Genomic DNA, 13,072 nt, shown 5'->3' with positions numbered 1-13,072 from the left:
GACAGCTATAGTCCCGCTGAATTTTACCCAAAAAAGTGTATTGGTTTAAAATGGCTTGCTGCCCCCCTTTAAAGCATCTGCTGAATTTTTTTTTCTTTTTCTGATTGGACTTCCTCTGCGGACTATGTGGGCATGGGCGCAATGGGTGTGGGCGGTACGACTCTCGATCAATCCAATCCAATTGGAAGCATTCCCTTTTGGAGATTCGGCCGCGTATTCACACGATCGCATCGCATATTTTATGCGGGTCTGTCAGCTGCACGTTCAGGCTGCCAATCCCCCCCCCCCCCCCCCCCGTACCACATCTCAAAGGTGTTCTGTTGGATTCACATCTGGTGACTGGGGAGGCCACGGAAGTTCACTCAGCTTGCTTTCAGACATACTCCGAAGCCTGGAAACTTCCCGAACTTTTTTCCGGAGGCGTATGTGAGGGCTCGAATGTCGCACCGGGACGATCTGGAAGTGTTCCAGCTGGTGGGAACTCGTCTGACTCGGACACTCTCCGGCTGCGTTTTCCAGGGTTCATGTCTGAGCGCGGCTCCGGTAATGTTCCCGAAACCAGTTCGCCGTGTGACATCATGCTGGAAGCAGCTGTAGCCAGTAGTAGAGGCACCAAAGTGTCCCAAGGAAACGTCCCCCACACCTTAACAGCAGAAGTGGAGCGGTGCACTTAAAATCCTTCAAAAGTCTATCCTGTATCCGCTTGACCAACGCAGCCTTTCCCTCATTTATGTAGTCCACATTTTTTTCCTCCTTTGCCCTTCTGTGTGACACGCTTCATCCTCCCTCTCACATCCATCTCCCCCTACCCTTCCCCTTCCCCTTCCTCTTCCTCTTCCTCTTCCTCCCTCACTCTTCCTCCCTTTTGCCAATTCCTCGAGTTTTTTCCCCATCCCCTCCTCACTCAAACTCTCTCCTCCTCTTTTCCGTCCCTCTTCCGGTATTGTTCCACCTTGCCGTCGGTCATCTCTTCCACACACACACACACACACACACACACACACACACACACACACACACACTCTCTCTCTCTCTATACATCTACACATCCAAGAAGTAATGGTATTTGTATGTTTGCCAAAAGTCACTCTCATCCCGCCAGCACTTAGATGAATCGATAGTGAGCTCTGTGTGTGTGTGTGTGTGTGTGTGTGTGTGTGTGTGTGTGTGTGTGTGTGTGTGTGTGTGTGTGTGTGTGTGTGTGTGTGTGTGTGTGTGTGTGTGTGTGTGTGTGTGTGTGTGTGTGTGATGCTGAGTAGATTCACATACAGTAGATACACTATGTGTATGTGATGGTTTTTGTAACACTATTACATTATTATCCTGGCAAGAGGAGGAGCAGGGGATTGACACTGAGGAGGAGGTTCTTCAACTCGATCCGACACTGGACAGTTAACGATAGCCGAACAGCGCCTTCCGATTTCTCCCTCTCGTTTTCATTTTCTTTACTTTTTTTTATTCCCATACGTCCTTGTTTTTATATTTTCACCCTCCCACCACTTTTCACCTCCTTCGGCAAATCCACCGGGGGGGGGTTTCACCGTGGCCCACTCATCTTTCCATCTGTCCCTCCATCCATGCATTAAGCCGGCTATCTAACCATGCGTCCCCCCGAGCCGCCATCCATTTGTATCCATAGGTGCGCGTGATAAATGTTTAGACCTTGTTTGGGGGAAAACATCCCATCTAAAGGACGCTGCCGCAGACAGACCATTTGTCAAACCCCATCTTTTTTCAACACACACACACACTCACACACACACACACAAGGGCAGATTCAGTGCCGTCACGTGCGAGAGTCATCATCATTCGGCTCCGCTGTCGAATTCCATTAAAGTCAAATTGTATTCTGTACAAAAACACATGCAGAGATATTTACTCTGTCTGCTGTGAGCTCACACACACTTCAGCTCTGTTGGAGTTTTGCTCAATATTGGCAGAAACATGGCGGAGAATAAAAATAAATCCTGTAATACAAACCGATCTGGGAAGGCAGTAGAGAAATATATATATTTTTAAAAAGCAATGCGGAGAAGGAGAGCAACACCAACATGGAGGTGGTTGCTCTCTTTGTGCCATACAGATCCAGAGATTAGAGAAATATCGCTCTTATCGCGTGTGTTCTCCCAGATCGCACTTGGGATATTTCAGTGTGTTTTCTATCGGGCGCCGCTTTTGGAGAAGTTAAGGGCGAATGAAGACGAATGGGTGCCCGCTGCCCTGTCTCCTCTGCCTCTATCGATTTCTAGATCATTGTGTCAATCATGGGGCCTTCAGACAAACACACACACACACACACACACACACACACACACACACACACACTCTCTCCCATGTTCTCTGAGATGTCAGGACACACACACACACACACACACACACACACACACTCCCATGTTCTCTGAGATGTCAGGACACACACACACACACACACACACTCCCATGTTCTCTGAGATGTCAGGACACACACACACACACTCCCATATTCTCTGAGATGTCAGGACACACACACACACACACACACACACACTCTCCCATGTTCTCTGAGATGTCAGGACACACACACACACTCCCATGTTCTCTGAGATGTCAGGACACACACACACACACACACACACACACACACTCTCCCATGTTCTCTGAGATGTCAGGACACACACACACACACTCCCATGTTCTCTGAGATGTCAGGACACACACACACACACACACACACACACACTCCCATGTTCTCTGAGATGTCAGGACACACACACACACACACTCCCATGTTCTCTGAGATGTCAGGACACACACACACACACTCCCATGTTCTCTGAGATGTCAGGACACACACACACACACACACTCTCTCCCATGTTCTCTGAGATGTCAGGACACACACACACACACACACACACACACACACTCCCATGTTCTCTGAGATGTCAGGACACACACACACACACACACACACTCCCATGTTCTCTGAGATGTCAGGACACACACACACTCACACTCCCACGTTCTCTGAGATGTCAGGACACACACACACACACTCCCATGTTCTGTGAGATGTCAGGACACACACACTGCGTCGTCCTCGTCTTGGGAGCTTGCGTCTAATTGGTCAATGAAGTTGTGATGAGAGAGAAACGAGGAAGTCCACTTCGTTAAGTCTTTACAAACGAGGATGACTTTCCATCTTGACGGCGAGGGACACAGCGAGGGAGAGAGAGAGATTTAAAAAGTAACGACACCTTCATTAGAAAATGGAACAACAAACGTGAATAAAGAAATATAGAAATGATTCTTGTAATTGATTCGAATAAAGATCAACCTCCCTCGGTAAATCGGTCCCTGTGTCATTGCCACTCTCCTCCATATGCTGACGTATTCATGAAAACTTTGTGTATTTCACCCTCGACCACTTCCAGCGCGCGATGCCAGCTGCCACTTGGCAACGCGGTTGTCTTGGGAGAACAGCGGTGGAGCTGGCGCGCAGCCGTCTCACAACTCATCGTGCGCCGTCAGCTTTCGGCTTTCATCATTGCATTGGACAGCAACGCGTAAAATGAGTCCATGTGGTGATTTGAGCGAGAGGCCGATGATTGGGTCTGGGGAATTATTTGACAAATGTTGTTGGTGAGGAGGCCGCTCCTTTCTTTTGAATTTGTTTTTTTTTTTGGAGCAGGAATAATCCAGTGTGATCTGTTCGTCAGATCTTTTTAAGACAAATGGAGTTTTAATGTCAGACGGGCCGCCGAGTAGATTTGATCTTTGACGCGGAGCGAAACTACCCACAAGGATGGACGGCTCGGATGGAGTCTCGCTGGGTGAAAACGCAAGTCGACCCCCGGACTCTTCCTTGCTGGCATTCCGGAGGTTGCCGTCCTTTCCCGCTAACATCAGCGGACATTACAAGTGAGACATTGTGTGTGAGTATAGGTGAATGCAAGTCTTTATGAAGTACCTACGGCGCGGTGCAGCCACTTGAATGCTGTGAGCTTCATTTGCCCAGGACTCCCTGACGGCACAGGAGTGTTTGTGAGAGCTGATGCAGGAGGAGGCGAGCGGGCGAATTCTGAATTCAGTTTTGCCTTTTCGTGACGTGATCGCGTTTGACATCTCCGACATGCCAGCATTACGGCGTAAACCCCCGAGTTTAACGCGAAGACACCGCCGCTGAGGAAGCTGCCGCAATGCCTCTTTTTTTTAAGGGTGCAACGGTCTAGTGCGGGGGAATTGCGATTTGGCTGGGGGGGGGGAGGGTTTAACTTCCTCCTTCTTTTTTTTTCTTTTTTTTTACAGTAATTGCTGCTATGGCGATTGGGGCTTCAAAGGGAGAAATATACTGTCCGAGAAATCACCCCTGGACCTGCTGTTTCTTTCTGTGCGTGCATGCGTCTTGTCTGTGTGTGTGTGTGTGTGTGTGTGTGTGTGTGTGTGTGTGTGTGTGAGAGTGTGTGTGTGTTCTCTCAAATGGGAGGCGAGCGGCGGCGGCGGAAAAATGGGAGCTGTCAGTCAACCTAATGAGACCAACCTTCTCAGTGTGCACACACACACACAGACACACACACACACACACACACACACACACACGGAGTGCCATCGGGCCAGTAGAAGTGCCATATAATTGGGTTTCCTTTCCAGGACAACAGACATGCTCACTGGATTAGATCTGACCACGACGCCAATTCTCTCCATGCCGCCCTCCCCTTGCTTTTTCCTTCTCTCCGTGGCTTTTTCTTCGACTGTGTTCCCTGTTTTCTCTCTTTCCTCATCCCCGTCCTAATGTCCCCATTTTTTTCTCCTCTTTTCTTCCTCCGTCTCACCGTCATCCTTTCCACCTCTGACCCACGCGCAAGCCATTGCACCACGCGCGACCATAACACGCATTATACGAGGCGACCCCGCCGATACAGATGGGAGACGTTGTTTTTATCGGACCCACCGGGGCCCAGAGTATTTCCTAGTAGGCAAATGTGTACATATGTAGTAGATTGGATGAAATGAAACTTTCATTGATCCCACTGCGGAGTTCTTTGCAATGATAAAGAACGAGCCAGAGTATGTGGCAGGACAGGAGAGAGGAGGATGTGTGAAAAGTTTAAGGATCACTTTTTTCTCTCACAGTTTCCTTATGCAATCCCTGAGGAATGTTCACATCTCTCTCTCTCTCTCTCTCTCTCTCTCTCTCTCTCTCTCTCTCTCTCTCTCTCTCTCTCTCTTCCCCCACTCATTGTCTGGATTTGTGTAGACGGCGCTCTCGAAGAGTGTGCGTGTGTGTCTGCATTGTTGCTTTGTGGAGTGCGCGTTCGTGCGTTTGGGAGGTTTTCCTCTGTCAAGCTATCGAACTATTGGTGTAAGGCAAGAAATGCTTTTTTCTTAGCGTCGGAGGGAGGGGGTTCGAAAATCCAGGTGTGCCACGTCTCTCAGGTGGATTCCCGTAGTACGACTGTGGTCTCCAGCTCACTGTCACACCCTCGCGCTCTGTTTACAATGAACAGACGTTCGTGTGTGTGTGTGTGTGTGTGTGTCCATGTGTGTGCGCGTGTGTGTGTGTGCATGTGTGTGTGTGTGCGTGTGTGTGTGTGTGTGTGTGTGTGTGTGTGTGTGTGTGTGTGGCGTTTTAGCGACCGTCACCCTCGAAACGGACCATTTTTGTGTTCAATCCCATTTGGGGTGAAAAAAAAAAAAATCTTTATAGTTATCATTATCACATTATATCTTTGGTTTACTGAGGAGAGCATATTTACTCCGAGTCAATGGGACGCGATGACGGGAAGGTAAATATTTGGGCGCGAGGGATGGCAATGTGTTTGTGCTTGCGTGCGCGCGGGGAGGGCGGCTCACACACACACACACACACACACACACACACACACACACACGTACGCATACATACAAATGCATTTTTGCGCAATTGCAAGATATGCTTTTTTTTTTCAGCATATGCAGACGACACCAAGCCCTGCAGATACAGAACACGTGAAATGCAACACGTGAACATGCTGTACATCACTTCACCACCGCTGCGGCAGCACACCAGCTTTGTGTGTTTCTTTGTGAGCGATCAGGCTGTGTTTGTCTTTTGGCACCGATAGCTGCGGCCTCTCCAAAAAAAACATCTCTTCCTTCCATCTACCCCCACCACCCCCCATTCCATCCTTCCATCATTGCTGGCCCCCCCCCCCCCCCACGTCTCTACTACGCGATATTAAGTGCTGCTCTCACTGCTCCCTGTTTGGCCACTTGGCAACACGGCAACACATCCATCTCGTTGGAAATGTTTATCTCTTAGCTGTTTACTCTACGTTCTCCTTCACACACACACACACACACACACACACACACACACCCCCGTGCACGTAATAGCAAAATGCAACAGGCGAAGACTGACATGAGTCTAAACACGCGAATACGGAGAAAAACAAATGTAGGGAAGGGATATTTTTCTCAAAACAAAAAACGCCAAAAACGTTTTTCTCTTTTTTATTTGAAGACGCACGCACATATTTACACGACGACGGAATCCAGCAGAACTTTCGCACAACATGGACATCATTACGCAAACACACCCACGCACACACACACACACACACACACACACACGCGTGTGCACATTAGAGTCGGGGAGGAAGGCCGATAGAAGCTATGGATGGACACGCTGGTTGGTCTGCGCGTAAACAGCCGGAGGCCTGTGGCCTCAAACGCCGCACACATGTCCGTCAGCGCACACACACTGTATACAGTACGCTTACGTACACACACGGCACTCAACGGGAACATGTAACACATGCACACTCGGATGACGCTGTTATTGCATTCCGCTAATGAAATTAAGCCTGTAAATGTAGCGCTCGGCTAGGAAGATAAGGCCTGAACTTTCCCTTCCAAAAACTGAGGGAGAGGAGGGAAGAGGGGGAGGCTGGTGGGGGACGAAGAATTAGAGCAGATAGATGGAGGCTGTGAAGATCAAGGCGATGTCGGAAAAAAAAACAGAGCGGTCAACTTTCCAGAGGAAGGGTTGAGCGATGAGAGGGAGATTACAGGAAGAAAGAGGAAGCGCAGATGCCGGGGACGTACCAGAGGGGTTATTTGTCAGATCAACTGCAGATTTGCACGTCCTGGAGAACTCAAAGAGAGAAGATACGCAGTCAGAGACGGAGTGGGTCCTGATCGTGGCTGGCAAAAATTATATGTCGGTGTGAAGTGGGCGGGGGGGGGGTTTGGGAGAAATTGCAGGCTGCAGATGTCAAGAAGGAGAATTGGGTTTCATTGCAAACTTGTTTTCGTATCATTTCTCTCGGTAAAATATGATTTTAATAGGAGGGAAATAACAAGACAATCCCAGAGACTTTTCACTGGTGACGTCCCCTTGGACTTCAGCACAATGAGCTCTCGGATGAATTGATAAGTCTGGACCTCTTCCTGCTCTGAAGTCAGTGTATGTGTATGAGGCAACTCATTCATTGAAAAATCTCTAAAAAGAAAGCGCGACGTACTGCAGGTGCTTTTGTCTACGACTGAATAATTCATCAGAACTGGTGAAATGAGGTGAATTTGAAGTTGTGTCCTTGAATGTCGTCCACCCGACACAATACTGTAAAACAACTACTTGACAAAAACGAAGGTCTTCAGATAATCTCCAGCTCGGGGGTAAATTTGATTCACTCAGCTGTGTTGGTGAGTGTGTGTGTGTGTGTGTGTGTGTACAGTACGTGTGTGTGTGGGTATATGTGTGTGTTGTTGCACTGGTAGACTGCGGGAGGCAACCGGTGTGTCACTAAATCATTTAACTCTGACTTCAGGAGTAGAAAAAGCAGCACCCTCCATCTTCCTGTGTTTCCCTCAGTCCGTCGGACACACTGGCCAGAGGCAAAAAAATGCGCGCACTCAAGCACACACACACACACACACACACACACACACCGCTAACCATAAATTACAGGGACGCAGCAAATCATTATCCCATGCTCTCCCTCCTCCGGTGACTCAAACATCCAGCTCACCCTCGGCTGCAGTGCTCTGCAAAATTGAAGTCGTGCACAAAAAGGATTTCATTGACATGTGTCTGTATCGCGTCACACGATTGCGTGGCATCGATGCCGGAGCTGTCTGGCAAAAATTAATCGATTCATGCCACTGGCATTTGTTTTGCATCGCGTGGCGTCTCTCGAGCGGTCGGTTGGCGGTGGAGTGCGAGAGGCCGAGAGGCCCAATCACCTCCACGGCGGAAGCAACAGACTCGACTCATGCGCGGAATCATGATGTGAGGTGTGTTTCTTTTCGAAATGAGGCTGAATAAAACATGTGTACTTCTTTTTGTCATGGCTGAATCTGCCCCGCCATGAAACATTAAAGGCCTTCGGCTGGGATTTCTATATACTGAGCGCATAATTTGCGGTTTACGGTTAGAAGGGTTCGGACATCCAGACCCAGAGTCGACTTAGGAACTCACAAACTGCCTCTTTGTGTGTGCGTGTGTGTGTGTGTGTGTGTGTGTGTGTGTGTGTGTGTGTGTGTGTGTGTGTGTGTGTGTGTGTGTGTGTGTGTGCGCGTGTGGATAATTTTCATAATTCATGATGTTGGAAAAATTAAATTTCCCTCAGGTTATAAAATCACATTCAAACAAATCTGTGTAAGGTTTCAAATATGAATGAGTTTCATTCCCGAACGAGATTGTTGTGTTAATTATTTTGTGAATGACTAATTGTTTCCCTGACTCACACTGACCCGGCTGCTCCGTTCTATCGGCTGTTTCAGGTGGAGCTTTCCGACAGCACCTCCCACACCATCACCGACGCCTACGCCGGGAAGGAATACATCATCCAGGTAACCCGTTCATCTTACCCGCTAATGAAGACAAGTGGAAATGCTATTTGCATACTGTACGGTGAATATTTCTGTAGCCTTGTTTCAAATGATCTTACCACAAGTATTATGCCTGGAGGGGAATAAGTTAAACATTTATGTTCATATGTTTGTTTTATTAAAAAGGGACAATGCACATTAATTTAACATGTGCACTTCAACATGTGAAATGATTTAGCCACGCAGGCTAGTTTTCATCTGCAGTCCCTAGAAGAATTAATGCAAATATATCAAAGTACCTATACCGGGGCTGAGCATGCATAATAAATAAATAAATAAATGACGTTACTGCGTGAGACACGTGACAACATTGACAAGGGCGCAGAGCACAAACGTACAAATGATTATTAAAACAATATATGCATTAAAGCTACAGTGTGTAATATTTAGAAGAACCTACTCACAGAAATTGAATATATTGTCCATAACTATGTGTTCATATATGTATAATCACCTCTGAATGAGTTAAATACAGTCACATGAGGTGGACCCGACCTCCGTGTGGGTCGCCATGTTCGCCATCGTCGTGTTGAACACGGTTGTTGCACAAAACCGTGTTCAGAATACGTTGCGTTCGCGCTGAATTTTCAGACGCCGCGGGAAACCGGAAATGGAATTAGCGGTGCGCCGCCATAAAGGGTCCCCTGTCGGTTGCTCAGTCGGTTGCGGTTTGCAACTTTACCACCAGATGGCGGCAGAAAATTACAAAACACAGTCCGTTAGTTAAATCAGTGCAAATCAGTAAAACGACGACAAGGCCGAACCACATTGACGGATGACACATCAACAACACCAACAAAGTGAATGGAGCCTAATGTTCCCACGACAACTACTCTATGTCCAGCAATTTCACCGACCGCAGATTTTTGGGGAAAATATATACAAATAATCAGATGTGTACAGAAACAAATTGGTGTTCTGCAGATTCTTACCAAATCCTTTTTGCCTTTTCTTTCTTCCCCTGTCCTTGTGTTCCACAGGTGGCGGCCAAGGACACAGAGATCGGGACGTGGAGCGACTGGAGCGTCGCCGTCCATTCCACACCCTGGATTGAAGATCCTCTGCCCATCACCTCCACAACCGAAGGGGACTTTCCCACCGGTAGGTCACGGGCTCACACGTGTACCGTACGTAGAAATATTACGAGTATTTGTTTAACATGCTGTTTGGTTTTTATCAGTCCATGAGCTGGAGAATTATCATTGTGAAGTTAATACAGGATTCCTGTATTAGGATTTTTTTTTTTGTGCCCAACGGCTGTCACACTGTAAATTTCCTGAACCAGTTAGGTATGAAATTAAGTTTTGTTAATAACTTTCCTTATCATTAAATTGAGTACACTTACAAGCGTTTGATAGCCTTGAACTTCTTTTATCGCGGCTGAAGTTATAAGATCCAGCAGCCTCCAGAAGAATCGGCTCACATCGGCCCGACAGCCCGAACGCTGCTTCGGGGGAAAATTGGTGAAATTTGCCATGTTCTGTTTTTTTTTAAACGCTCACGTCTTCTCCGACAATTTCAAATTGACTTACAGAATGACACTACACATTCTAGGTTTTGTAATGCATGATGAATGATAATCTAGCAGTGAATTCTTTATGGATTTTCAATGGGCCCTGACACACACGGACAAAAATCTGTCTCTGGGAATCATCTGGTTGGCACGACGTCAGCACGCGGCACAGAGATCAGAGATGGCTCGCTTGTCAAATGAGAATCGAGATGTACATTCCAAGTCTGAACATTGCACTCACGTGTCTCTGCGACCACGCCGGAGTGGCAAAGCAACAAAATACAAAAGGGCAGGAGGGGACACAGCTATAGTCTACGACATGACCCTGGATGAGGCGCTGTCTTATTTTTTTCTGCTGCAAACTGTCAATCAAACCGTAGACAAGAAACTAACTCATAATAATAAAATCAAAAATATTGGTGCAGGTTGTCCGGTTGTACTCAGTCTGAGGAGAAGGTTTGCAGACGCTGGTCGCGGCTGAAGAAAATCAACTTCTTCTGTTCGTTTTTGAGGAAAAACATATTGAATCTATATTTTTGATTTACAAGGGGCCGTGTGAATTTCGATTAAGTTGATCGATTATAGCCGACACCATCAATCTCTCCCTTGAGATGTCAACATATTGATAAAGTCACAAGGGGGTTTTACTGATCAACTCTGCCACACGGATATAACACTGTCAGGGCACAGATGTGGGGAAAAAAACGATAGGAACCCAGTCTAAAATATGATCTTCTTTGTTTTGGAAAAGTTTGTCACGTCCACCTGTCGCTCCCTGTCTCTTTGCCTGTGCAACAGTGACTCCCCTTGGCCGTGCGGGGCACTGCGTGCCCGTCGTCATCACTGGTCGTCACTGAGGGAGCTCGCCTGGATAATAAAAAACACACAAACAAACATGAACACTCAGTACATATTGTGTTATTCTTGTTCTCGGGGAAAAGAACAGGAGGTCATTGGGATTCTCCTCACTCCTCTCCTCGACACAGCGGCTGCTTCCCCTTCCCTCCTCTCCTCTTTCTGTTCTCTCTTTCACCTCTGTTTTGCCTCAAGGTCTCTTCAACTCTCTCTCTCTCTCTCTCTCTCTCTCTCTCTCTCTCTCTCTCTCTCTCTCTATCCATTTCTATCATGCGTTCTATCCCTCTCCTCACTACGTCACACCTCGCGTCCATCTGTCTGTTTTTTGTCTGGCCTTGGGCCACTTTATTTACAGACGTTACTTCCTGAATGACTGATTACATCTGTGTAGTGGACTGCCCCCCCCCCCCCCCCCCCCCCCCCCCCCCCCCCCCCCCCCCTTCTGGTCTAATATCTAAGAAACACTGTATATATCCTTTCTGTTTTCATCTTCCTTTTGTTTTCATGCACATTGTCAAATGACAATGACTGAGAGGAACCGTCGGTTTTGAAAAAAAACTGTTGCGGGAAAACACATATTCACTTAAAACCAATGACGTCAGCGGGTAAACAAGGGGAAGTATCGGATCAGCCTGTCGATGACTTGTCTTGTTAACATCCACACGCTGACCGATATTTTCCTGCAGCCGAAAAGGAAATTAGTCAACTTCCTTGAACGTTATTAATTGTGCAGCGCTCAGTCGAAACACACACACACACACACACACACACACACACACACTTACAAATGCTCCATTTCCTCTCTTCTCCCTCTGTCGTCTCCCTCTCTCGCCTCCGCCCATGAGGTGAGCCGCACCTCCCGGAGTGAAAAACCAGAATAGCGCGCTCGTCGCACATCAGTGTGGGCCGACTCTCGGACATCCCGTCCCATCACCGACAGGACCAGTCGCCTGGCAACCCGCACTGAACACCGAACAAAGCAGATCACCGTCCGGGGGCTTTCCAAAGTTGCCCGCGCCATCTTTGTTTCTGCCCCGCCCACGTCCGAGAGACGGATACTGGACACTGTCTCGCACCGAAACCGGCAGCATTAGACATATCGCCTGCCTCTCGCTTCCTTTTAGTGCAATCGCTCGACAAGCGGCAACCACCGCGGATAAATGCTGAGCAGGGGTACCGTTGTTCCAAATGTTGCCTGCGGAAAGAAAGAAAAAAAAAACTTCTTGTGCCGTCAATGTGACATCGAGCGGCAAAGTGGGAGGGGTGATTGTTTTAGGGATCCAGGTTGGCTGGAAGTCAACGTGCTCGGTGACAGCCGGAAAATGTCCTCGACTTCCTGGTTACATCGACGCTGTCTCTCCTCGCTCGGCGTCACGTCACTTGTTCTGCGTCATTTTTTTTTTGGCGAAGTGCGAGCTGCCGGAGATCTCCTTTTTCTCCCTCCTCTCCTTGTCCCACTCACTCGTGCTATTTCACACCTGGCTGCCTCCCCCTAATATCTCCCAACTCCCAACGCCGCACTACGCAACAGTCATTAATTGGAAGGAGAGGGAAATCATCATCTCTCTCCAGTCAAAAGAAAGAAAGAAAATGCTTTGGGTTCCAGGCCCGAGCGGCGGACAGCGCGCGCGAGTTAATGTCGGCTGTGCCGCCCTGCAGCTGTAGCAATAGCCGCGTTTTATGAAAACGTTGACACGCAGCGTGAAACCGAAATTGAGGCACTAAAAAACGGCCTATGCAGAGGAGGAATTTTCCAGCGTCTATCTATATGTTTCGCCGCAAAGCTTTTTAATCGCACCTACTGGAAAATGCAGTGTAAATGCCTTGGCGGCTCAGGAGGTAGAGACCGTC

At 48.0% G+C, this 13,072-nt stretch overlaps 1 protein-coding gene across 3 annotated transcripts in view; it reads left to right on the top strand.

The window, feature by feature from the left end:
• Positions 1-13,072, top strand: part of cntfr (ciliary neurotrophic factor receptor) — a 185,969-nt gene that overhangs the window by 168,822 nt on the left and 4,075 nt on the right. For all 3 annotated transcript variants that reach the window (XM_035608637.2, XM_035608639.2, XM_035608640.2), the window contains 2 exons: positions 8,746-8,814; positions 9,834-9,954. In XM_035608637.2, coding sequence (XP_035464530.1) covers positions 8,746-8,814; positions 9,834-9,954 — 190 coding nt within the window. The remainder of the gene's footprint in view (positions 1-8,745; positions 8,815-9,833; positions 9,955-13,072) is intronic.

Source organism: Scophthalmus maximus, chromosome 20, assembly GCF_022379125.1.
Source record: "Scophthalmus maximus strain ysfricsl-2021 chromosome 20, ASM2237912v1, whole genome shotgun sequence".
Lineage (NCBI taxonomy): Eukaryota > Metazoa > Chordata > Actinopteri > Pleuronectiformes > Scophthalmidae > Scophthalmus > Scophthalmus maximus.
This window is presented reverse-complemented; position numbering and strand designations above follow the sequence as displayed.